Below are 25,474 nucleotides of genomic sequence, written 5' to 3'. Positions count from 1 at the left end.
TTGCTGTACAATTCACGATGGAAAGCAGGGAGGTGTTTTATCAGAGCAATGTGTAAGTATATTGTGATATTGCCATATCTGTTTCAGTCGAACTTTTTGCAGTGGTTACACACCCGGAAACAAAAATTAAAAAGCATGTTAAAAGTCTCCATTTCCGTGAAGTAATATTCTTGATATTGTAGTGATACCTGGCTATTTTTAAAATGCAGGGCTACAATATCATTATTGAAATATATTCATTCATTCGTTTTCTTTTCTTTTCGGCTTAGTCCGTTTATTCATCAGGGGTCGCCACAGCTGAATGTACCGCCAACTTATCCAGCATATGTTTTACGCAGCGGATGCCCTTCCAGCCGCAACCCAACACTGGGGAAACACCCATGCACTCTTGCATTCACACATATACACTACAGTCAATTTAGCTCATTCAGTTCACCTATAGCGCATGTATGTGGACTGTGGGGGTAACCGGAGCACCCGGAGGAAACCCACACAAACATGGGGAGAACATGCAAACTCCACACAGAAATGCCAACTGACTCAGCCGGGGCGCGAAACAGCGACCTTCTTGCTGTGAGGCGATCGTGCAACACCGTGACACCCTATTAAAATATATTAATGCAGAAAACTATTATTACAAACAAGCATTTAACCAACGAGAGGGACAAAAGCAATGTGTCAAGAAGCAAACAACTGCTATGCTATGATTGTTTTATTGATCAAGATATTATTATTATTATTTGAAAAGTTTCATTACAAACAGAAAAAAACTACAATGCGATGTTTTTATTTGAATATGTCATTATATGAAACTTATAAGGGCATTTATTTATTCAATTCAATTCAAAATTGCTTTATTGACATGACTGTAAATGATACATTATTGCCAAAGCTTGAAATACTGTACGTGGACAAATATAATATCAAAAATGAAAGAATATAAACAAAATATTATAATAATTTTAATTTAAATGAACAATGTAAGAAATAAAAATGTGAACATTTCAAACCACAGTGTTTAACATATAAACACACACAGACAAAGGGTCACTGTGGTAGACAGTAGGGAAGCATACAGTAATACATTCCCAAAAGACATTATAATTTGAACGGCATTTAGATTGAACAAAAAAAGGGGAAATTTATTTAACCATTAATTTTTATCAGAACAACATACAGTGCAATATGAAAAGCTGACAGCGTGAATCAGTTTTTATTTTCAGGTGAAAAACAGGTAATTAAAAGAAAGAATGGGTTCAGAATCGTGAAAGTTTCTTCTGAGAGGCTTAAAAATCAAAGAAGGCCTCAGAGCAGGGGTATGCCAGAAGAAGAACAAAACACAACATATTCATGGCTATTCATGCTTAAAGATATATATATATATATATATATATATATATATATATATATATATATATATATATATATATATATATATATATATATATATATATATATATATATATATATATATATATATATATATATAAAGATAGATATAAATAAAAGTATTTGAATTTAATTTAGAAAATTAGTTTTATATGATATTATATGATGGGCATAGAAGAGTCTTATGAGCAATTGATTCAAGTTAATTAAATGGCCCAATATAAACATCTTTCTTTAGGTTTGCAATCTGATTTTTAATCATTTTAATAATAATATAATCCTAATATGGAAAAATACATACATTTTCCAATAAGACAGCAGCCAGTGAAAAATATGGCTTAATTAATTGTTATTATATATACTTGGATATAAATTCCTTTTCACACAATTAGAAAAGTCTGTTTGAAACACTTTGCTATAAACAATTTTAAGTGGATAGATGCTATTTAAAAATTGTCAAAAGTAGCTAAACTAACCCATGATTTTTAAGTCAAATAAATCATCATAAATCAAACTACAAATATACATTTGTGAAACTACAGATACATTTGTTACAACATCAATAACACAAATACACTTGAAACACACAAAGTTCACTTGACATAATGTACCAAACGTCAGCGAATGCCCTCTTGAGGACCAGCCAGGGAATATGCGCTTTACGCATGCGCAGCATAAAGTGTGCGTGTCTCTTTAAACGCGTTGTCCTTACGCGGTGTGTGTGTTTGTGTTGCTACACTATTTGACAGCTCGACTATTCTGTTCCTGCGCATTACCATTACAGACCGTCCAACACCGCCGGTGGGAGGGAGACACATTTTCTCCTGCGTCGATAGCACTGAACATTGTAAATGTGTGATTGTATGTCGCAGGCTAAAGACTGAAGAGACGGAGGCCATGTACCGATCAGCTCAGGTTTGATCGTGGAAGATGCTCGGACCTAAAGACTGGTGCTGGAATTACGAAGACATGATGTAGCCATTGAGCCGCTCTTCTGTAGCTAGTCAGCGCGCGAACACGGCGTTTCTCATCTGATCGGTAATAATTCCTTCATATACTGTTTTCTCTTTCACAAACATTTATTCGGCGTCATATGCGCGTGCAGCATTTTGTTGATGGTAGGCGCGATTCGAGTCAGCTGAACTGACTGAACTGAGTCAAATGCCCAAAACATTATGACGATGTCTAGCGTTACACAGGCAGCAGCTCACTGGGGTTTCAAACGCCGCTGCTTTTGTAATGGTGAACAGTGAGGGGACGAAAACGTGTGGTTTGATAAGAACGCCATCATTTGGCTTAGAAATAAGTACACGCTATAACAATGAGAGGACTGAAAGTGAATCGCTAGATGGGTCATGATGAGCTCGTTCGCCGTTGCAGTGCAGCACTGACCCAGAACACAGCTGTTTCATCGCTGCTGCTGGGCTGTCAGAAATGTGACAGAATCAGAGCGGCTCTCATACACACAGGCTTCACACAGGACTAGACTGTGCAGCCGAGCTGAGTTTTCTTGAAGAAGGTGGCCACTTCTCCGGTTTCAGGACAGGCATTGAATGTCACACTTTCACCGAAATGCTTTGTCAGTTTGCTCAACTGCTGAAACTTTTAAGCACAGGTGGGAATACTAACAGGGGATGCACTTGTAAATCTAGTGATAAGAACACACGCTGTAAACCTTGGGAAATGTAAACATTATAATATTAACAGTACAGTAAATAGCAATAACAGAAACTATTGTGTTGTAAAAAATGTTTGCTTTCTGTAAAGTAAGTTGGCCTTCCTTCTGGTATGTTTGGTTGGAAAAAAGAAAATATTAGGCAATAATATAATTGAAATGTAAACAGAAAACAAAAATCATTTCTGATTTGAAAATAAGCATGAGAAGTAATTATTTACTCACCCTCATTGTGTTCGAAAGGTGTATTCATTTTGATTTATGTACGTAGAACAAGAATAACCCCCCTGTATCATTTGTTGTGAAAGTAAATGCTGACTAAGGGGCCGTTCACATAGAAAGCATTTTGGTTTTCAGTATTTTTCTATAACTGTTTTATTGTTTTCAGCGGTTTTTCTATGGAATGACATTGAGAACCACTGATAGACGTGTTAGACCATTGTACACCTGTCTCACATTTTTTACCATGTCTCAAGCATATCACATGATTATAGAAAAACAACTCTGTGTGTGTAATATATATATATATATATATATATATATTATATATATATATATATATATATATATATATATATATTTTTTTTTTCCTTCCTCAGGCTCCTATGTATAAGTTGAGTAACTTTTATGTCAATTAATATGTTATTTATTGCCTTTAATGTGAAATTAGTGAACATAAAAATAGGATTCTCAGAAAAATGCTCATTTTTAGAAGAAAATTTCAGATGACACTTAGAGGTTTTTGCATCTGAACTCTTCATATATATATATAATTTTTATTTATTATTATTATTATTTTTGTTTTTATTCTACTGCCCTGCTACTTGCAATTTTAAATGAAAATTAGATTTTTAGTGAATGACTCCTTAAAGGGACAGCTCACTCAAAAATGTGCTGTTAAATTACAAACACCATCAGATGTAGATGATTATGTCAATAAGATTGTAGGTGCAGTTGTCGAGCTCCACTTAGAGAGTCAAACAAAATTAACACTTACGACTTCTCATGATGCATAAAAGTCTAATAAATCAAAACGATTAGCCTGTGCAAGACCATGAACAGTATTTGCAAAATTATTTCAGCCTCTTCGCACTGAAGGTTTCATGATAGTAAGAATCCTTACATCTTGTCACCTAAATGTGTTTGAATAGGTGCAAGCTCGTACCTTAGTTGACTCTGTGAGTTCATTATGACAGAATAATAATTCTTTAGTGAACTGTCCCTTTAAGATGTCAGTATTGCAATGTTGGTGCCACATGGATGCATATCCCTGCATCTGGTCCTTTTCCAGTCTACTTACTCTCTCTTTCTCTCCATTTTCCCCCCCAGAGTTCCAACCTTCATGAGTCAATATTTTCACCCCTTCGTAAAAATGGGACTCAAGTGATCAATGCCTAGGGAGATGACGACTTTCCAGGACGTGAGCTGGCTGGTTCAGGTGGCACTTTTCTGTGCCTCACTGCTGGTGGTACTAGCCTGGCTCGTTCAGTTCTCACTGGCGTTAGTTCGGCCTAGATGGTGCAGCAAACTGCAGGGCAAGAGGGAGACTCCGTGGCAGCTGCCCTTGAGTCTCACCCATCAAACACTGACGGGAGGTGTGTGGGGATCTCTCCTGAGGCTGAGGCTGGGACGAGATGGGGCAGGAAGTGACACTGAAGCCGGCGTCAAGGGCCTTTTGTCCTCGCTCTTTGCCTTCAGGTCATTCAGGGAGCACTGGCAGAGAGCATGGGTGCGGGCACTCAACGAACAAGCCTGCAGACAAGGGGTGAGTTGGATCTTGAGTGGAATTAAATTTATATTGAGACCATATGATGCAGCAGCATATGTGGGCGGTTTTGTGTATATATCCGCATGTGCTTTCATTGTTCCATGCATGTTTATACATGTGTAAGAGTATTTTTAGGCTGTATGTGTGTGTGGGCATAATATCATGGCCTAGCTACTTGTTAGCGAATGTGTGGGTGTCAGAGTGTCAGGGGATGCAGGTTCTTGTGTAACAACCACACACACTTTTCTCTCCTCCCAGAAATCTGCTCGGCAGTGAGTATTACACATGACAGGGCTCCGTCCATCCTCTCCTCTGGGGCTTTTTTTATGGAGCTAAATTGGCACTTATTTTTCTTGACTAATCAGTGTAAATAAGAATATTTTTAATGACTGTCCTAAGCATAGATATTTTGCTGAATATGTGACAGGGTTATTCCCAACATGCATAAGATGTCATTTTATTTTTAAGTGTTGCAAGCCACTTTCACACATGAAACTTGTTTAAATGACAGATTAGTTTCAGATTTCAGATGATATTCCCTTTAAATGTCCCACTTTTGTCATATTACTTACACATTTGAAATGGTGAAATTAAAATGCTTCTCTCTATCCAAGGGATGAAGAAATTAGACCCTGAATTTAAAATTAATTAACTTAAAGGAGTGAGAGTCTTACATTTTTTTTAAAGAGCCCCTATTATGGGTTTTTGAAAATGACCTTCTATGCAATGTGTAACACCACTAAGTGAATGAAAACATCCAGCTGAGGTTTAAATTTGAAAGTGCGCCGTGTTTAAAATGATTAATTCTTTAACGAAATAGTCGACTCAGAGTCTAATATATAAATCGTGTTGGGTTAAGATCATTTGCTTTAATGCGTCGACATCAATACGGTACATCACCAAATATAAAGTGCCGGATCCGGTAAAACATGAACTCGCCTTTCCATTCAAACACTAGCGGAGCATGGGGGATCTTGGGACTGATCATGACACAAAGATGACGATCACTGACAGATGGAGATTCGGTTGTGGGAAATAAAGTGTTAAAGTAAATTTTTACAACAATACCACAGTATAGCCAGCCTAGAGCTGTGTTTATTTCTGCCATTTTTCTGATGATTGATACAGTAATCTATGCTGCAACGCATGACTCGTCGACCGTTTGCTATTAAAGGAAGAAGTAGCAGAGACTGTTATGTATGGGACTTTGTCAGAATTTGACAGGGACTTTGTCAGTAACTGTTACAGTCCATATGGACCAGTTTCTTTCTAGTTTGCAAAATATGTGTTTAATTGTGTTTTGTAACTTGCAATCACTCAGCACGGCTTGTAATCACTTATCTATTATAGATCAGTGCTTGTGCTGTATCTCTAAGGTAAAATTTTTATGGGGCTGTTCACATATTGCATTCAAAACCATGTTGAAAACGCGACACGTGCTTCTTCCTTTATCGATTTAAATGTGTTTCAGAACTCGCGATCCTCTGCCGTTTGCCTTTGCTATGGCCACCATCAGCTGTTTCTCACACGTGCAGCGTAGTCAGTTTTCAAAATAGTTCAACTTTTGCCACTGTGTGGATTAATACTGAATGTGTGTCGTTGTTATTACTTGGGGTTTGAGTTAAGAGTAGAGTAATATGCTGGTCTTTAACTGCATTGCTTTTTTGCATTCCTGCATTGGGCTCACACATACTCCATGGTTTCTGCTACATTCATTCCTCCGTGGCGGGGCGCCACACCAAAATTCATTCCGCCACGGCTACATTACAGCTTCTCATTTAAAACATTCAGTCTTTTTTAATAGCGGATTATATTAGCACCAAAACGTATTAAAAGGTAAGTGAATTATAACAGCGCGAACTTCTCTGTAACCGTAGTGGTGCTGTGCGCTATTTGTTTAACCCTTAAAGGTTACGTGCTGACTGACTGCGTTGGACTGACAGGTGCGTGAGGCCAGCAAACACGACGTAGCTTTCAGTTATGATGAACAGTTTCCATAATTATACTTTATAGACAAAGATCTAGAATTCTGCATATTATGACTTCATCTTGCTGGAGTTTAAAGCCGTTTCACTTTACTTCAGGACGCATTAATGCCGCTCTGTAGGTCTATTAGAGACATTCATAAATATTCCTAGCAAATCTCATACATATGGAGACGCACTAAATCGCACTTCAGCAGTGTTTATTTGAGAGCGCACAAGAATATCTGCACTTGAGTAGCGTATATTTGAGGACGTGCAAGAAGTTTTGTGCACGAACAGAGGAAATCAACGTAATGTAATGTGTATTTATATGGTGCATTTATAGTGTATTACATGAATGCGATCTCGACTTGCAATACTGCGCTCACGACATTTGTTATTGGAACAACACCATAGGTAGTTGGTAGATCTGTGTAAAAAAAAAAGGCCTGCCGCCACAGCTGGAAAAAATCCTAGAGGAAACACTGATACTCAGTGCTACTTCATAACCGGAGTGGGCGTTTCTCTCTGTCTCGCGCTGAACCCAGTCGACCTATCACAGCAGACTGAGTCATTGGACCAATCAGCGCAGATTAGCTTCGCACTAAAAAGGGGTTTGGGAGAAGATGAATCACTGAACAAATCATATGGAAGTCGTTGGTATAACTAGGTAAAAATAAATGCATATTATAAGACAATGAAAGTGTTTTGACCTTGCATGCATATCAGCTTGTGGTTGGAGACCCCAAAACCAAAATGTGGCTCTGTAAGGTTTCTAAAACTGTTAAAAAAAAAAAAGAAACAGCTTTTTCGAACACTGATAATGATAAGTGTTTCTTGAGCTGCAGAAGTTCTAATGACTCGCAATACTTCTTTAACAAACATTTTAAAATTCTTACCAACTCAAACTTCAGAATGATGGTGTAAATATGATCACATGTCTGGCTTAAAGGTCTCTTTAACAACTGGTTTCCTCTGTAACCATTCGTCTGGGTTAAGAGTGTGTTTGCGGGCTGGTGAGTTGTGTAAAGGTCTTCCCTCCTATATTTAACTCTAACTGTATTTGATCTGTGTCTATATCAAAGCCCAGTCTGCCCAGTAGGTGCTTAAAAAAAAGACCATGATGTCCATCCGTTCATTTTCTAGGCGAGTTCCTCTGTGAAGCCCAGTTTCTTTTAATTGGAATCTCTGAAGATCAGTTCATCAAAAGACTTGTAGACGATGGATATCTGCATATTTACTTTGAGATATGGGAAGAATGCAGAAATGGCATTTATCACCCAACAGGCGCATCCGGTCGGGTTTTACAGCAATGTAAGCCTTTAAGGGATTTAAACTTTAATACAGTGAACTTTGCTTCAGCACCTGGGCTATATAGAAAGATTGGAAAAAAAGAGAAAATCCTTCCATCTTATTTCCTTACCGAGGTCTCCAGCCGATAGTTGTGCCAGTTCAGCAACCTAGTTATTTTCTCAGGTTGTCAAAGTAGGGGGAGGGAAGGCTACAGAAAGCAGTTATGCAATTGCTGTACTTTATCTTAAATTTCTTCATAGTGGGTTTCTCTGTGAAAGGACAGGAGATTGAGGCTAATAAATAGCCAGTTATTAGCTCGCTGTTTAATTTAAGTGCCTGTCTTGGCTGCATGCCATAACTGCAGCACTGATTGTAATGTGGTCAGCTGGTCCAAAAAGCAACTTAGCGTTGTGAAGCGCAACGATTCTGCAGACTCCATATGCAGTGAATCAAGGGGTCCTGAAGTAAAGATTTTTGCTAATAAGCATCCTTATCTCCAAGAATCCCCGTATGGGAATGAGTCAAAGAGATTGATGTTACTCTTTCTGAGAGGTAATTAGTAGTAGTAGTAGTAGTAGTAGTAGTAGTAGTAAATTTACATCAATTTAAAAAGATTTTGACAATGGTTCTGTTCCTGAGAATCATTGATATATTGAGAACCATTCTTGATTTATTAATGCTCTCTGTGAGGTATTGCGATAATCTGATAGAAGCTACACCCATCAGTAGACCCACACGGAATCATTGAGTCTATTTATTTACTTGTGTAAATGTGTGTAAATTTATATTTATTCAGTTTTTAAATCAATTTCACTAATATTATTGGTATATAATAGTAATGTTAAAATGTTCATATGATTAATTTATTATACAGTTTGTGAAGTAGTATTTTCTTTGTTTTAGTAGATATATTTTATGGGAGACTTGCTTTGTTTACCAAGTAAGTGGATCTAATTGCATTTGCATTGTAAACATTAAATAACTGTAAAAATGTGTTATTTATTATTTCATATATTCAGTTTTTAGTTATAATACTCCTAAAATAATTCCGCATAAATCCACAGATTTTTTTACGAAATTCTCTGCAGAAATAGCAAAAAATGTCAGCAGATTCTGCCTGGCCCTGCTTATCAGTATAGACAATCATGATATGTTAGTTTTATGAGTGTTTGTAAACCTACAGGTTATATTAGTGGGATAATAGTTTCAGTGCTGCATGTAAACATACAGGTTGTATTGGTAGAACATGTGTTGTGTGATTCAAGCTAATTAAAACAAGGAGTGTAGCGTTTTTGTCATCCGATTCTTCTCAGTATTTGCCAGACAACATAATAAAATAATGACAGTCAGTCACATATACTGTTGCTCAGTGAACTTTCACAGGCACAATCCAGTCATTTCATTAGGAAATCCTCATGATTAGTAAATCAGAGTAAGGGTGAAGTATTCCCCGATAAAGTCCCTGTTTCTAGTTGGTATTAATATGCATTCGCTTGGTATTAAAATATGACCCATCACTCTAATTTCATCACTCTCCAAATCACTAGCAGGAATGCTCAGTATGATGAACGAGTACTGTTGAATGAACAAAGCCATGTTACTAATAAATGAGTGGAAAGCAAGTCAATACAATGGTTGCAGATCATAGCCCATGTGTTTTGTAACAACATGGGGAAGTATGAATATCTTGTTTTGGTGCATTTTTAACACATTAAATATCACATGAAGCACACAGAAAGTAGGTGGTTTTGTGGCTGCTTGAATGTATGGGAGCACATGAGACATTCACACTATAAAAATAGTCTTATCAAATGTAGTTTAGGCTTATTCTGAAGTACTCTGAAGCTCAAAACATTTTAACACTGTATTTAGTGTCATACACTTGTGATCATATTGAGGAAAATCCATCTTGGTACCATGAAAATGGGGCCAAATATACAACTTTTGGATTAAGTTTTTCAGTCAAATTGATTTAAGAGTTGGCTGAAATTAGATTGCACCTTAAACCCTGTGCCTTTTAATACAGAATATTAGCCAAATGGCTTTCCAAACCCTCTGCTGCATGTGTTTCAAGGGCTATTCATGTCATAAATCCCTTCACAGAGTAGCACACTGTTGAATTCAGTTCTTCTCCTATGAATTTAGTTTCAATTACACAAAGCAGTGGAGCGTACCGAAGAGTTTCAAAGTTAAGCTGAATTAAAAAGACAGTCAAGTTTTGTTTGTTCTTCATCCTTTTTAATGATTTTTTAATGAAAGAAAACCATTAGCGTTTTTTCTGTTCTTTTGATAGTTCCACCATCTGTGATAATAATAATGTAGGAAGAGGGAGGGTTGGCTAACAGAGGGAAGACAATTAACTTGCGCCAATGAAGAGTGGCATAAAGGAATGAAAATGCTTAGGATATAAGACCTTTTGGATGATCTTCATTAACAAGTAAAGGGATGTAGGTGTCAGTGTTCAACATGGCCTGTCAATTGAACATGCAATAACTGGATTTTCTGTGAGAATTTATAGTGCCGTGAAATGTTAGTCATGTGATTCTCCCTTAGAGGTGACCTCTGTGAGCTAGTTAAATCTTCCTATGTTAGATTGGGCTTTGGGGAAAAGTTCCCATTTAGGAAGCTTTGATCTAGAATCGTGTCTCTAAGTAGACTGTATATTTGCTCTTTCGCTGTGCCAAACTCATTGACATCCCAAACCACTCATATCAAGTTCTTCTGACCTGAAAAACCTGCCAGAAGGGTTGCTCCAGTGCTTATTAGTTGTTTTTTGTTTCTGTGTGTGTGTGTGTGTGTGTGTGTGTGTATGTATACGTGAGATCAGACTGAAAGCAAAAGAGCTTGAGTAACTTTTGCTCAGCCCCTCTGAAGCACTGAAGCCATCTGTTGACACGGCAACATGAAAACAAACACCAGCCTTGGCCATGGTGACCACCTCTCAGGTTAGACAGTCAAGGGCAAGAGAGTCATTATCGTTTCTCGTTCTATATTTCTATCTTAAACATCATGTGCCCTTTTGATTCAATCATTTTTGAATAATAATCAGTTAATAATTAATTACCACATGCAGCATATATGTGTCTTTAGGCATGATCTTTAATGTATCTTTAATCTTTAAGCCTACAATATGTAAGGTAACAAAGACAAACCTAATTTTGTAAAACATGTATCAGCTCTTGGAACTTGTAAACTCTAAATAAATAAAAAATACATTAAAATATTATAAGTATATCATAAGTATTATGAGTTAAATTTGTAATATTACGTTTGTGTTTCCTGTATTTGATTTAATGATACTTTATGACTTCTAGGGCCTGTTCGCAACTGGTAAGATCAGTTTTGATCAGTCCAGTCACAAATGGAGAACACTAAGTGCATGTTCGAACAGGGTGTGAAAAGTTTTGATCTTGTCAACTTTTGATTGAATTCTGAGGTAGTCAAAAATGCATTTGACCAGACTGCTCTAATAGTGCGAACACACATGTTGGTGAATGTTTCAAAGTCCCTTTAAGGCAAGTCATTTTAATCGGCAGCCATTTTTGAAACATCTCTCGGACAGTATGCTCGGGCGTTCTGTCTAAATGGGGAAACATCAAATTCTCCAAAATTCTCCAAAACTGTTTGCCAAGCTTACGATTACATTACATATTTGGAACCACCAACACAATTAAACAACATCTGTCTCATAAGTTTTGTTCTAAACGAATCAAACAACGAATCAAACAAAATCTGCATATTTTCAGGTTGCTCAAGCTAATGCGCATGTGTAATGCGCTTGAAAGAAACGAGATCACAATACTAACCTAATTTATGGCTGTGTTACACATTATCATTCTCTGGATAAGGCTTTGTTGGATCGCACTGATCTTCTGGAGTAATTCAAAACTTGGCTTGATGGAATCTCCTGTAGAAACGACAGCGACTCTCATACCTGTCAACTCTCTTGTTTTTTCCAGGATTCTCCCATATTTTACAATTCTATCCCGCTATCATCCCGTAAAGGTATTTTCCCGTATTTCTCTCCTATTTTTAATCTCTCTATGAAGGGTGGCAGAGCACCTATGCAATCCTCAAAACAGTCAGTTCATGTAGCAGTTCATGACTGTCACACTTGTCCATAGTGATATATAGAAGCTGTTTCCCAAACGGATTCTGTAAACGCGTTTTGAAGCAGAGCAAAAGTGAAAACTCTGGGTGCTGGGTGCTTGTTTGACAGACATATACACATAATAATAAAAATAATAATAATAATAATAAAATAATAATAATAATAATAATCCAAACATGTCAATCTTGGTGGGTTTTCTTTTCTTGAAAACCCCTGTGACAGACTGTACCTCGCGTTCATTTCATACAGATTACAAAACCAAAAAACTTTTATTTTCAAGTGCACTTGGTTCATTTAAAAACTGTATTAGGATATATTTCCTATGTATGTGAAGCAAGTATTTGCTGAGATTCCAGTGCGTTTGTTGACCACAAAACTGTCGTAAAGGCACGCATCTGGTCCGAGCTTCCCCCCGGAGAAATGTCAGTCTATAACAATCAATGATTGTCTCCTGTACTAGTAGGCAGGGCTTCATTCGCCGTATTGACGTTACACTTTTCCCCATTCAAAACTAAATGAGTGACATGTCTTGTATATTCTTGTATATATTAGTCTGTAAATGTGTTCAAACAGCTGCTAAACATCACCTTCTCTCCATTGCTGAGCTAGTGACCTAATACTGTTGTGGAAATTCTGAAGTTTGCACACGGTGGACTTTTCACCATTCCAATAAGGCACTAAAGGTTTCTGAATGGCATTGAAGTGACTAAAATGACGCAGTAGCTATATGACAGTGACAACATGGAGATTATCCACCTTATTTACCTATAAGAGCTCACTTGGTCACAATAACATAAATGTGTTGAACCCATTGGTTTTATCTCATAGTATATAGAACATACTTTTTTAAATAGTCTTAAAGTTTCAAGCCAATATAAAAAATTTTTAGACAGATCGATTGTGTATGTTTTGTATTTTACCAATGAGAAATGGTTTATGTAATCAAGTTGGAAGCAACTTTTAATTATAATTGTTAGCACAGAGGTCTCAAGATAATTTCCTACTTGGATGATTAACCAGCCACTGACCACTGATTAATCTCCTTCTCACAGTTTTACACACGGTGGGATTTTAATCTGATTATCAGTTATACTGCGAGTGTGAGAGTGGCATTGGTGTTTCTACAAGGGAAGGATTATTGGGAAGATGATGAATAAAGGATGTGATCAAACCAAGCAGCGTTGGGTCTTCACAGTGTGTGAATCCAGATTAACTTGTGTCTGTGAACTTACCTCAGGTGTATATTTCTATATGAATCTACATAAATAGCCTAAAAACTAGTAAAAGGTGGATGGTTATTACTCTAACAGTGCCCCAGAGAAACATTGACTCACTCGTTTGGCTACTTGGCTGTAGTTGGAATAAAGCATTTTTCAGCGTTCTTTGCTCTGCAGTTCTGGTCATATTTGGTCATTTTCAGGCTACATTACTGTGATGTGCGTGAAGAACTGCTAAGAGGCTTTATCCTTTACTCGTTCTTTGCTTCCTCTTTCTTTCTCACCCAACAGACTCACACACATAAACTCCCTGTAGTAATCCAGGGATTTGGCTGAGGGGGGGATCTGCACAGCTGGTTATATGTGACAATAACAATAGAAGGACGTCCTTTGAGATTGTGTACACACACATACACACACCCGCACACTTAAGTGCACTACTTGCTAATAAACATGGTGGAAAAGCAAATAGCTCTTTGATTTAATCTAACATACAGTTGAAGTCAGAATTATTAGCCCTTGAAATGGTCTTTAAAAAATTAAAAACTGCTTTTGTTCTAGCTGAAATAAAACAAACAAGACTTTTTCCAGAAGAAGAAATATTATCAGACATACTGTGAAAATTTCCTTGCTCTGTTAAACATGATTTGGAAAATATTAAAAGTATTAAACTTTTTTTTAATATTGGGAAGTATTAAAAAAGGAAAAAAAAATTCAAAGGGGGCTAATATTTCTGACTAAATGTGTGTATATTTATATGTACACACAGTTAAAGTCAGAATTATTACTTACTTGATTTGGGAAAATATCTAATTGCTTTTTTTTTTTTGACAGATATTACGATTTGATTTACGATTTGATTTGTAGTTAAACTTAAGCTTAAGCTCAATAATCTGTAAGACACCCTGTTTTTGTTCGGTGTCTGTGACTTTAAAACCAAAATATTTCCATATTACAAATGCTGTTTTTCTTTGATGTTAATTCATCTATTAATGCTTTTGAAGCAGCAGACGCCATAATCCCACTTGTAAGCGCTTTGCTATTTGTTTTCTTTTTTATTGTGGGTGCAGTTCGGTTGCGTAATTCTAATTGGGCAGAACGAAAGTGTGCTCAATCAATTGGCTAGTAAGACTGTCAGACACGCATTTGCTCTGGGCAGAGGAAATTAAACAATATATATATACATTTCATATTGCAGCCTCTTGCAATTAACTAATCGCAACGTTTCAAATTGCGAATGCGATTCGATTTTGATTAATCGCACAGCCCTACACTGTAAACCCAAATGCTCAAAATAATTAAATTGATTGAGTAGTATAAACTCAATATTCTAATACAGTTCTACTAACTCAAATAGTTTGAGTTTGTGTGACTTTTTTATAGGTTTTGAGTGAATTAAACTTATTATTTTTGATTAACTGGAACAACTTGCTCATTAAGTAAGTGCCACTTAGGAGTATCATTTAACTTTACTTGTTAATGTCAACATCAATTGTATTTATATAGCACTAATAAACGCAACCAAAGGTTGACCAATGTGCTGCACGATACAAATCACAAAGAGAAAGATATAAAATAAGACTTTTTTTGTAGTTTCAACATGCTGTCTGCATATGACATCAACCTGTGTGTGTGTGGTGAAGCAATTGTTTTGTCATTTTTTTAAATTAAATTATATACATATAAATAGGCTAAAATGAAAATAAAAAACTTCATCTTCCTAATGAAGCTTGGGTATTCATGAATTCAGCTTTAAAAATCATTTTGTAAGAAAAATATGCAGGTACAATTTTAAATACACAAACATTCTAGCCAGAACAGCTGGTTTAATGAGAGTCCAAAGTATAATATTCTAATATATATTTTATATCTATTATATATACACAGTATCATAAATAGAATACGCCTTTGTTACAGACAGTAAAATATGCCGCTGACCTTTCTGTGACATTTTATTGGCTTACGAGGCTCACGTGCTCCAAGGTTAGCGTGAGACTTTTGCGACATTGTAGGAACGCGCAATGCTCATGGCAATGCTTTACTTTTGCCGCCACAAAATACTGCAGTGAGTGAGGAGATTTCAGCTTCAAGCTTTCGGCACTCGGCAGTTATCAGCACCTCTGGTGTCACGGTAAGTGTTACATACATTATAAACATGGTCTTATTTAGTGAACAGTTTCATCTAGACAAAACTTTAAATAGCGTTTACCAGTTACTATATTTATATTCAAATGTAATGGATGTCTCGTGATGAATAACCGATGAAATTGGCCTGATATAAACAAACGGCGAAGGATATGTTACATATTAGCTAACTTCTATATAATTTTTGAACGAATCCTAGTCTATATTTCCGCTTGCACGACTTTAGGTGCGTATATTGTAACTGCCACGCTTGACCTGCGATTTAAAAATAAACATCAAGTGTTGCCAGATTTAACTGACTGATTCCAGCCCAAAAACTATCCAAAACCCGCCGAAATTCAACCGCCCAGAAATCTGGAGGCTATCATAAGCGGCTCTAAAGTTGAGGAACGGGGCGTGGTATTTGGTGGCTGGTGGGCAAAACCGGCCAAATTTTCTTTACCCGCCTATGTCATTTTTACCCGCACAGTCATATTCAAAACCGTCTAAGTAATTGTGCGGGAAACCGCACAAACTGGCAACACTGAATCCGTCAGGTTTTAGCTGTGTCAGAGGCTGCGTCCTCCGAAGTATGTAGACTTCAAAAGTGAGTGCCTTTTTAGTAAGACATGTCAGTCATTTTTTAACGTGAGTTTAGACATCGAAGTCAAATAAACCTAATCCATACATTTAATCCAGAGTTTTCTTTTAAAAACGTCCTGCCAATATCAGCGAGCAATGAATCTTGGGATGTTCGAGGCCGCGAAGGATCCACCGGCTGTATACTTCGTTACCTGGGAAACGAAGGATGCAATTTTGAGGCTGCGTTTGAATTTTTTAAAAATGAAACAGCCTTCGGTGCGCCGCGATCTCGCATCGCACTTCGAATGCATCCTTCGGAGGATATAGTCGATATAGTCGACTGTCTATGATATAGTCGTCCCCTTTTTGTTTGAGGTTACATCAACAAAAATAACTTTTCAGTTTAATTGAATGAATTAAAAACTGCTAAAGACTTTACATGTTTCATTACTGGATAAATATACACTTTCTAACATTAATCTCGTTTTTCTTTTAGGTTATTCATAGAAATCTGGCCTGTACTTAAGATGGAATCTAAGGTAATGGGGTAACACTTTTTTTCTGTTATTGCTTTTTTGATAATATATACCACATTCAGGGGCTATTTTCTGTGAGGGGGTAGTAGATTAACCAGGTTCACTTCATGAATAAGGCTGTGTTTTCTGTCTGTCATTGTTTTAAGATGTAGTTGTATGCAGAGTTCCAACGGATTACAAACCACGTTCTACTCTGAGTTTGACCGACATCTTCCTAGCCTGATGACCCTTTTCAGATAGAAGGCAGCCAGAACCGGGAAGACATCAGATTCTTTAAGTGAAATCTTAAGAGTCCATGATGAACAGGTAAAAATATTGTTGAACATTTTTTGGCTAAAACTTAATTAAAAGATTGAAAACATTTGAAAAATTTGATGATTCAAATGAACTTTGAACACTAAAACATTTTGAACACTTTTTTTTTTTTGTATTTGTCTGGTTTTGAATATCTGATTATATTGATTAACATTTACAGTTTAATTATATAAAGTTTTGGTTTTATCATTATAGGAGTTCCATGACATGCACATCAAGTGTGTCACTGTTGTTCATGCCCTTCCTGTGTATCTACGTGAGGAAATCACTGGGTTTTTAAGGACCTGCATGGTGAGTATTTAAAAAAAAAAAAACATCACATTACCACACTAAACAGTTCTTATACATACATATATACATTCATTCATTTTCTTTTCAGCTTAGTCCCTTTATTAATCTGTGGTCACCACAGCAGAATGAACTGCCAACTTATCCAGCATATGTTTTACACAGCGAATGCCCTTCCAGCTGCAACCCATCTCTAGGAAACACCCATACACACTCATTGACACTTCTACACTACGGACAATTTAGGTTACCCAATTCATCTGTTCTGCATGTGTTTGGACTGTGGGGGAAACCGGAGCACCAGGAGGAAACCCACTCGAATGCAGGGAGAACATGCAAACTCAACACAGAAACGCCAACTGACCCAGCCGAGGCTCGAACCAGCGACCATCTTGCTGAAGCGACAGCACTACCTACTGTGCCATCGCATCGCCATACATGCATACATACATGCTTACTCTAATTCAGTCTTTTTAACCAAATAGTTTGTGCGATTTGTTTTCTTTGACCTCACTGTAAAATAATTTTAGTACTAGATCGCTTTAAGCAAAATTAAGCTTTTTTTTTTTAGCATAGTATCAATTTCTTGCAACTTTTGTTTACTGTTTTTGCTTTAACATCTATTTTATTTTACAGGACACTGATGAGATGATTATCTGATGAGCCAGAGCTTTCAGATGTTGCAGTGGCCCTCCTCACAGTCGTCAAAGATAATGACACAAGTCCAGTTCCCTTTCAACATGTGAAAAACTCTTGTCATCGAGAGTGAGATTGTGGGCAGCCTCTCTAGATTTGCTGATGCCTTCCTGGTAATGTTTGGACTGATTTATGCACTACACCTCAACTATCCCAGGGGACTGACCAACACTTTTGAATTCAAGTTACAGAGTCTCAAAAATGATTTGATGCGAATGTAGACATTTATTGTAAAAATGACTAAGGCCTGGCAGTTTCTCAGTAGTTCAATGTAATTTGTTTTTGTGAAGATACTGGTTAACAGGTTTCTGCATTTTTTCCCCACAATGTGCATTTATTAATGTTATTTGTCATTAATACAGCTCTTGTCCTTAAGAGTTGTTAAGTACAGTTGGGTAGTACTTGATAACCAAATAGGTAATTTAGTTTTAAATGGTTCATGTTTTTGTAAAGGTTCATGCAGGTTTGTGAATTTGTAATGTCAGAGGTGTGGTCTTAAATCTGCTTTTCAGGTTTTTTTATCCTTTTAAATTAACACTGCAGTGTCAAATTTAGCTTTGAGGCTTCAATTTTTGAGTATTGTGTTTTAAATGTTTTGAGTTACTTGTACTTAAAACAAAAAGACAAGAATACTAATAAATATTGAGTTGATTCAACTTGAAAATGGTTCTTTGTGTACTTATTTTTTTGAGTAATGTTAACTTAATGCCATGAAAATGAGTAAGCAAATTTTTAAGTTACTGTTACTTAAAATATTTAAGTTGATTTCATAACAAGTTTTAATTTAACTGTAATGAAAAGGTCTAAGTAGCATGTAATCAAAATAATTAAGTTTTGAAGACTTAAATTTTTTAAGTTCATGAACTTAAAAATTTTGAGGCAACGAGTTACATCAAATTTTTTGAGTTCTGCTTACTTATTTGGGTTTACAGTGTAGTTATCAGTTTATTTTGTTACTAAACTTGTTCTAGATTTAAAGGTTAACTGAAAGGTTAACTAAAGGTTAACTGACCTGTCACGTCAATTCCACCAGTCAAGAGTGAATGTATAATTTTTAGAAAAGCACTTAAAAAACAAAAGTATAATGTTTAAACTATATTTTCAGTCAAATAAATGCAGCCTTGATCACCATAAAATACTTATTCGCAAGAAATTAAAAACATTTCCCATTTTATTGCAGTTGCATGCCAGTTTGTGCATTGGCTTTCTATAGCTGAATGCACATTGAGCATGGTCTTGAAATGGTCATCACATGGTCGCTTAAAAGGGCATTTGCCATTGGTTCTGTACATATGGTCCACGTTAAGAAAAATACAGATTCAGTTCAGATCTGCAGCCTCTCATTGCATTCAAGAGCAACTATTTTTAAATGTAATTGAAATACTGAATAAGCATCTGATTAATCATGTGGCTGAGATTGAGTTTTTGCATGTCTCTTGCTCTCCCAGCTGGCCTTCTGATACCGTCGATGTTCTGAGAGTTTAGCTCTTGCCAATATGGCACAGTCCTCCAGGCATGTGTGTCGGCATCGTCTGTGTTTGAGTGTGTGTGTGTGTGTGTGTGTGTGTGTGTGTGTGGCATCTGTGCATATGATGGAATGGTAGGATGGCACATTATCATGCCTGCAGTGCACAGAATAGCACAATGTCTGCACACACACATACACACACATATCTCAAGGTCAAGCTAGTTTATTTCTGTTTTTCTGTCACCCTTTCGCTTTCTTTTTACTTTTTTTTTTTACTAGAATAGTTTGACAGTGAGTGTTGTGTATAAACCCTAATTTTGTGACTCAGAATGAAAGTAAAACCAGGCTTTTTGCCAGTTCTGATGAATGAATTTGCTTTACTATGGCTTATTTGTACAGCAATAAAATGGTTGGTCACATTAATTAAGGTAATTACACAATAATTAACTAAGCATTAACTAAGACTTATAGCTTAATAAAGTACTAATTTGCTGCTTATTAATAGTTGGTGTGGTAGTATTTGTGTTTAGGTATTGGTACTTTAGGTCCTTACTTTATAGGTACTTATAAATGCCCCCTATCGTAATAATAAACAGGTAATAAGCAAGTCGTCAATTGTGTTAATTGGTACTTTATTCTAAAGTGATAGCAAATGTTTTAAGCAAATTATATATATTAATTTGTGAATAAAGCACAGGTGCAACGAAGCATGTGCCATGAGATCACCAACCCGTTAAAGATGAGAATTGATGCTTGTATGTAACAAAGAACTGGGACAATGAAGATTTTTGTGACAAAGTTTATTGCATCCAAGTAAACAATTTAAATGCATCTGTCAAAACTCTCTGCCTCCTTTATTGAAGCTGAAGAACTGCTACACTGGCACAGATGCTCAATGATAAAAACTGAAGTATAGTTGCCACCAGGGAACCCACTGTAACTGTTTTCCAACATAATACATTACTTGTGCTTCAGAGCACATGCATGTCACAAGAAATAACAAACACTATCATGCTATGTATTACATTATTGCTTTTGAAAGCAGATACCTGATATTTGTGAGCACAATGTTGTGAAACAATTTGGGATTGTAATTTAAACAAATCATTCCAATGACAGTATTTGAAACAACTAAAACTGTTTGAAATGGTCTGATTTGAGATTGGTCCATTGGGTTGTCAATTTAACTTTCAATTCAGTGCTTCTTCTTTCTATAGCAAGTTTTACAATGTAAATTGTGTCAAAGCAGCTTGACATAGATGAAGAAAAAAAGAGCAAATGCCATAAATGTTTAAAAGATGTGGAAAATTCCCGAAATTCAGGCAGACAGGAGAGTTGTGCAATGCTGGTGTAGTTTTAGTCAATTGAAACCACTCAAGTTTAGTTAGGTATACATATCAGTGTAATGCAAATGACATTGCTTAAGGAAGATTTTACAGTTACATTTGTTTTTGTCATATTTATCAAAAGTGACTTGCTTTTGCATTTCTTATTAATCAAACTCTCAACTCTGCCAGTGTTAGCAATAGCATCATGCTCTACTATTTACGCTCCAAGAAAGCAAGTTGTCCAATCAAAAGATATGCTGAGACAAATCCACTTAAAGGGGTAGTTCACCATAAATTAAAATTGACTTACTATTTATTCACCCTCAAGTGGTTCCGCACCTTTATGAGTTTCTTTCTTCTGTTGAATAAAAACAAGATATTTTGAAGAAAGCTAAAACTCTGTAACTATTGACTTCCATAGTAGGAAAAACAAATACTATAGAAATCAGTGGTTACACGATTTCTTCAAAATACTATAATTTGTGTTTAACAGAAGAAAGAAGGTCAAACAGGATTGGAACAAGTGAAGAGATGACAGAATAAATTATGACAGAATTTTTGGTGAACTGTCCCTTTACATTTTCTGTTTCACATTTAATTAATAAATGTTGGTCAACATATAAATTTTTTTTATTTATATAATTATGCATCCGTCTTATTGGATTGCATGATATTCCCTAAGTTTTTCTGCAAATTTATTGCACTTTTTAAATATGTCACAACCCAAAATGTCCACATAAAAACATGTGAATGGAAACAAAACTAATGATGTCCCTCTATTGTTCTTTATTTTGAGATTGCATTGCCATTGCGTTGCCCTCAGTTGTTGGCACCCAGTGATTTAGAATTGCCCGAAGGAATCTTTGGATCCCTAGTTTTGTCATCATGTTGTGTCACAGTGCCTAAAGAAGGATATTTTTGGTTTGTTCAAATGGTCGTTGTGGTGCTTTTGAAGAGGCCGGAGGGGTGTTTAAGGCACAGTGGCTCTAACTAAAAGTGACACTATACCAATGTGACTAGAAACACACACTGTCATCCACATTTAGGCTCACACATTTTTGTATGAAACATGGACACACACACACAAATCAACAAACTGTCAAGAGCCAGTCTGAGATCAACACATTACTATGTTAAAACAACATCTTAATTCACAAGTGGGCTGAGAGAGTATGTGGAGGAAATACACCTTACATCAACCTCAAATTACTTGAGACGGTGTTCTCGTTGGAGTTGTTTGAACATTTGAACAAATGGATGTGAATATATGTATTTTAAAAATAAAACTACTAGCACAGATGTACATGTGCAATATAGGCCCAATCCCAATTCTATTTTTTTTACCCCTTCCCCTACCCCGCATCTTGAAACAGAGTGTGAAGGGGAAGGGCTTCAAATTTGACCCCTATAGAAATAGGACACCACTACAAAACCTGAACACCTCATCATTTGTCATCACAATCTTTTACTTCATATGAAATAGACAACGGCGACTGCTGTAGTTTTTCCAGTTGCATTTTTTTGTTGGTATTTATCTTCAAGAAATCACTGAAGGCAACGATCATGTTATCATAACTATATACTGTGGCAATAAGCTTATAACTGTACTGTGCATTTACACTGTGGCCATATTCACCTATGTAAACACACGAAAACAATATTAACATTATACCAGACACTGTAAAAAGGTAATTCCCAGCCACTAGACCTTTCTGACAGGTTATTCGAGTGTCAGATGTGAAAGCATGTTGTGGGGCTGCAGGAGTTATTATTATGGATTATAGATAGCGAAAATTTGTGTTTTTTTTTAATAGATATTTTTAAAAGCATGACAGTAAAACATGAACGGCATAATGAATGTATGTAAACATGTGCTTGTTTGTTGTAAAAATCATAATAATGACAAAATATTAATCTGTGCTTGTCCTTGCTTTCTTGTGCAGCCATTCTGCTGTTGTAGCTGCTGTATTTTGGAAAATTTTCGTACCCCTTGGTTCAGAGTGTGGTCCTGAAAAATCTCAGTTTCAAGGGCTATTTAGCCCTTCCCCTTAGCCCTACGCCTTCAAGCTAAAGAGAATTGGAACACCTATACCCCTTCACATGAACAAGCAAAACGAGGGGTAGGGGTAAGGAGAAGGGCTAAGGGGTAAAATTGGATATGCGACATAGACTTATATCTTGTTCATACTTTGACTATCATGTTTATAACGTGCAACATTCAGGCTCCAGAAGAAAAAATCCAATTTATTTTCTTCTCAGGGAAATGTAATTTTAACTACAGCTTATAAATCTTTCAAAGCTCATTGGTATATGCTTTTTTTTGGTGCCATCAGCTCAGAAAACTCTCAATCAGAGCAAAATACATATGGACTAAAACTGAAAGTTTGACATATTTATTGTCTAACACTCATTGGTGAGTCTGACCTGTCAGACCGGAGTTGTACCCCTGAACACAGTTCGTGCAGTGCACATGCCATTTCCTGCATATCAGTTATTTGTTTTATGCCATTTATCTCAAACATGCATTCTGCATTCTTTTTATAATTTTGACCTGTGTTGAAAATGCAAATTGACGTGGACTAAAGTGGAATGTGTAGTGATTTTTGTTCAAACGCTTGACTGTGCCCTGTGGGGGTGGACGGGTCTGGTATTTTTTTTTCATTACGTATGCTGATTTCACTGATGGAACCTGTTCAAACTGCTGATGCGCAGGACAGAACAAGCTTTCTCATCTGCGCTGTAGCTGGATATGCAGTTTTTCCCTAGATACTCATTTTCAGTGTGCATCGCATTAAAAAAATTCTAACTTGTAATAAATCAACAATGTTTTGGAGATTTGATGCAATAAATGGGTTAATTTCCAGCTTAACAGCATGCTATTGTTCTGCTGGCCTTCCCTGGTTTCAGTGGATGCGTGTGCTTGTAGTGGATAATAGCCAGTGTCAAACATGTGGATCACAGCATGATGTTGTGGAAGAGCACAGATGATCATGCAAATGTGTGATGTAAATGACAAGGATTTGTCTCTGAATGCAAATGGCACGTATTGTGGTGATTTGTTGCTGAGGAGAGAATTAGAAAGACGTGTTGTGATGTAAAACCATCAGCTTCTGCATCGGCGCACATTTGAATGGAATTGCTTTTGTGGTTCTTTTCAGTGTGTCCCACTCCATGAGAAATGAATCATTCGTGGCTGATATTTAAGCATCCAGTGTTGGGGAAAAATCTTTGTAAACAAGATCAAGTTGTAATAGCTTTTAGTTGCAGCAACAGAGACATCATCTTATTCTGGAAATCTTCAAATCCATTTATTATTATTGTAATCAAGTATGATTAAGTATAATCACACCATTTATGTATTTATCAATAGTGTTACTGACAGATTGCTGATTTTGACATTGTGTCCAGTTAACCTTTTTTGTTGCTTCAAAATGTTATTATTAGAGATGTGACGAAATAATCATTCGAGAAATTGATTAATTTGCACTTTGAAGGAGTATAACTGGATTTATGTATTTATATAATTTTGATTCATTTTTGATTAATCATTCAGCCCTAATAGCCCTAATTTGCTTGCAATAAAAATGCAAGCAAACTGATAAAAGATCTTCATCAGTTTGACAGCATGTGTGTTGCAAATCATCACAACGCAAACACCTTTTTAAAAAGTGCGCTGCATTTTTACACAACACAAGCAAGCTAATAAAACACACTGCATGTTCTCACAATGCAAACAATTAATCAAACGCGCTGCATTTTCACACAACGTAAACAATTTACAAAAACGTGCTGCATTTTCTCATAACACAACAGAAATGTTTCAAGGGGACCCTAAAATGTGACGGACCTGGCTATTTACGTTATGGTTATTTAGGCTAAAGACAGGAATCACAAACTCACCTTTCAAAGATAACTTCACTGAGTAATAATCACGGCACAGCAGCGTCTATCACGTTTTAGGGTCCCCTTGAAACATTTTTGTTGTGTTCCGTTCTTTTTGCGTAGTGAGAAAATACAGTGCATTTTCGTAAATTGTTTACGTTGTGTGAAAATGCAGCGCGTTTTTAAAAAATGTGATTTCATTGTGAGAATTTGCAGCATGTGTGCTGTTAAACAGATGAAGATATTTTCTCAGTTTGCTGGCGTTTTTTGTAATTGCATGTGTTTTCTTAAATTGCAGCATGTTAAGCTCTCTCGGCCAACATACTTTTCTCTCTTTAGTCAAAATCGATTCTGCATAGCATCATTATTCTACCTTGAATAGATTCTGAGATCAGTTTTTAACAGCAGATGGAGCTGTATGCTTTACAAACAGCCATACTTTGCTTGCATCCAATTCCTTGCTAATACTACTTAAACCTAAATTAAATATTGATAACCTTAGGAAAGGTTTAAGCGAATTACAAGAGTGTTCATAAGCTGGTTTACATTAATCTCATGACATAAAAGCCAAATACAACACTCAGCCAAATGCAAAAGTTCTCATCCTTCTGGTTATTTGTGTTAGAGCTGCATGATATTGGAAAAATATTTAGTTTTTCTGCTATATATATTGCAATATGAATATAATTTCACAAGATGTCTTGAATAGCTGTATTTTGAGAGTAGAAAATTAATTTATAACGATTGGGGGAATTTTTTTAAGAGTATGAATAATGTATAAAAAAATAATAAACAAATTTCAAGCAAGAATAATTACCATAGAGCAAAGAGAATTTGG

The 25,474-nt window shown here is 36.2% G+C and overlaps 1 protein-coding gene across 2 annotated transcripts in view; it reads left to right on the top strand.

Annotated features, from left to right (window-relative positions):
- Positions 1 to 2,097: 2,097 nt before the first annotated feature.
- c2cd2l (c2cd2 like) overlaps positions 2,098 to 25,474 on the top strand; it is a 48,484-nt gene continuing 25,107 nt past the window's right edge. For both annotated transcript variants that reach the window (XM_056457926.1, XM_056457925.1), the window contains exons 1-2: positions 2,098 to 2,427; positions 4,394 to 4,829. In XM_056457926.1, the coding sequence (XP_056313901.1) occupies positions 4,455 to 4,829 (375 nt within the window). In that variant the 5' untranslated portion in view covers positions 2,098 to 2,427; positions 4,394 to 4,454. The remainder of the gene's footprint in view (positions 2,428 to 4,393; positions 4,830 to 25,474) is intronic.

This window comes from Danio aesculapii, chromosome 5, assembly GCF_903798145.1.
Source record: "Danio aesculapii chromosome 5, fDanAes4.1, whole genome shotgun sequence".
Taxonomy (NCBI): Eukaryota; Metazoa; Chordata; class Actinopteri; order Cypriniformes; family Danionidae; genus Danio; species Danio aesculapii.
This window is presented reverse-complemented; position numbering and strand designations above follow the sequence as displayed.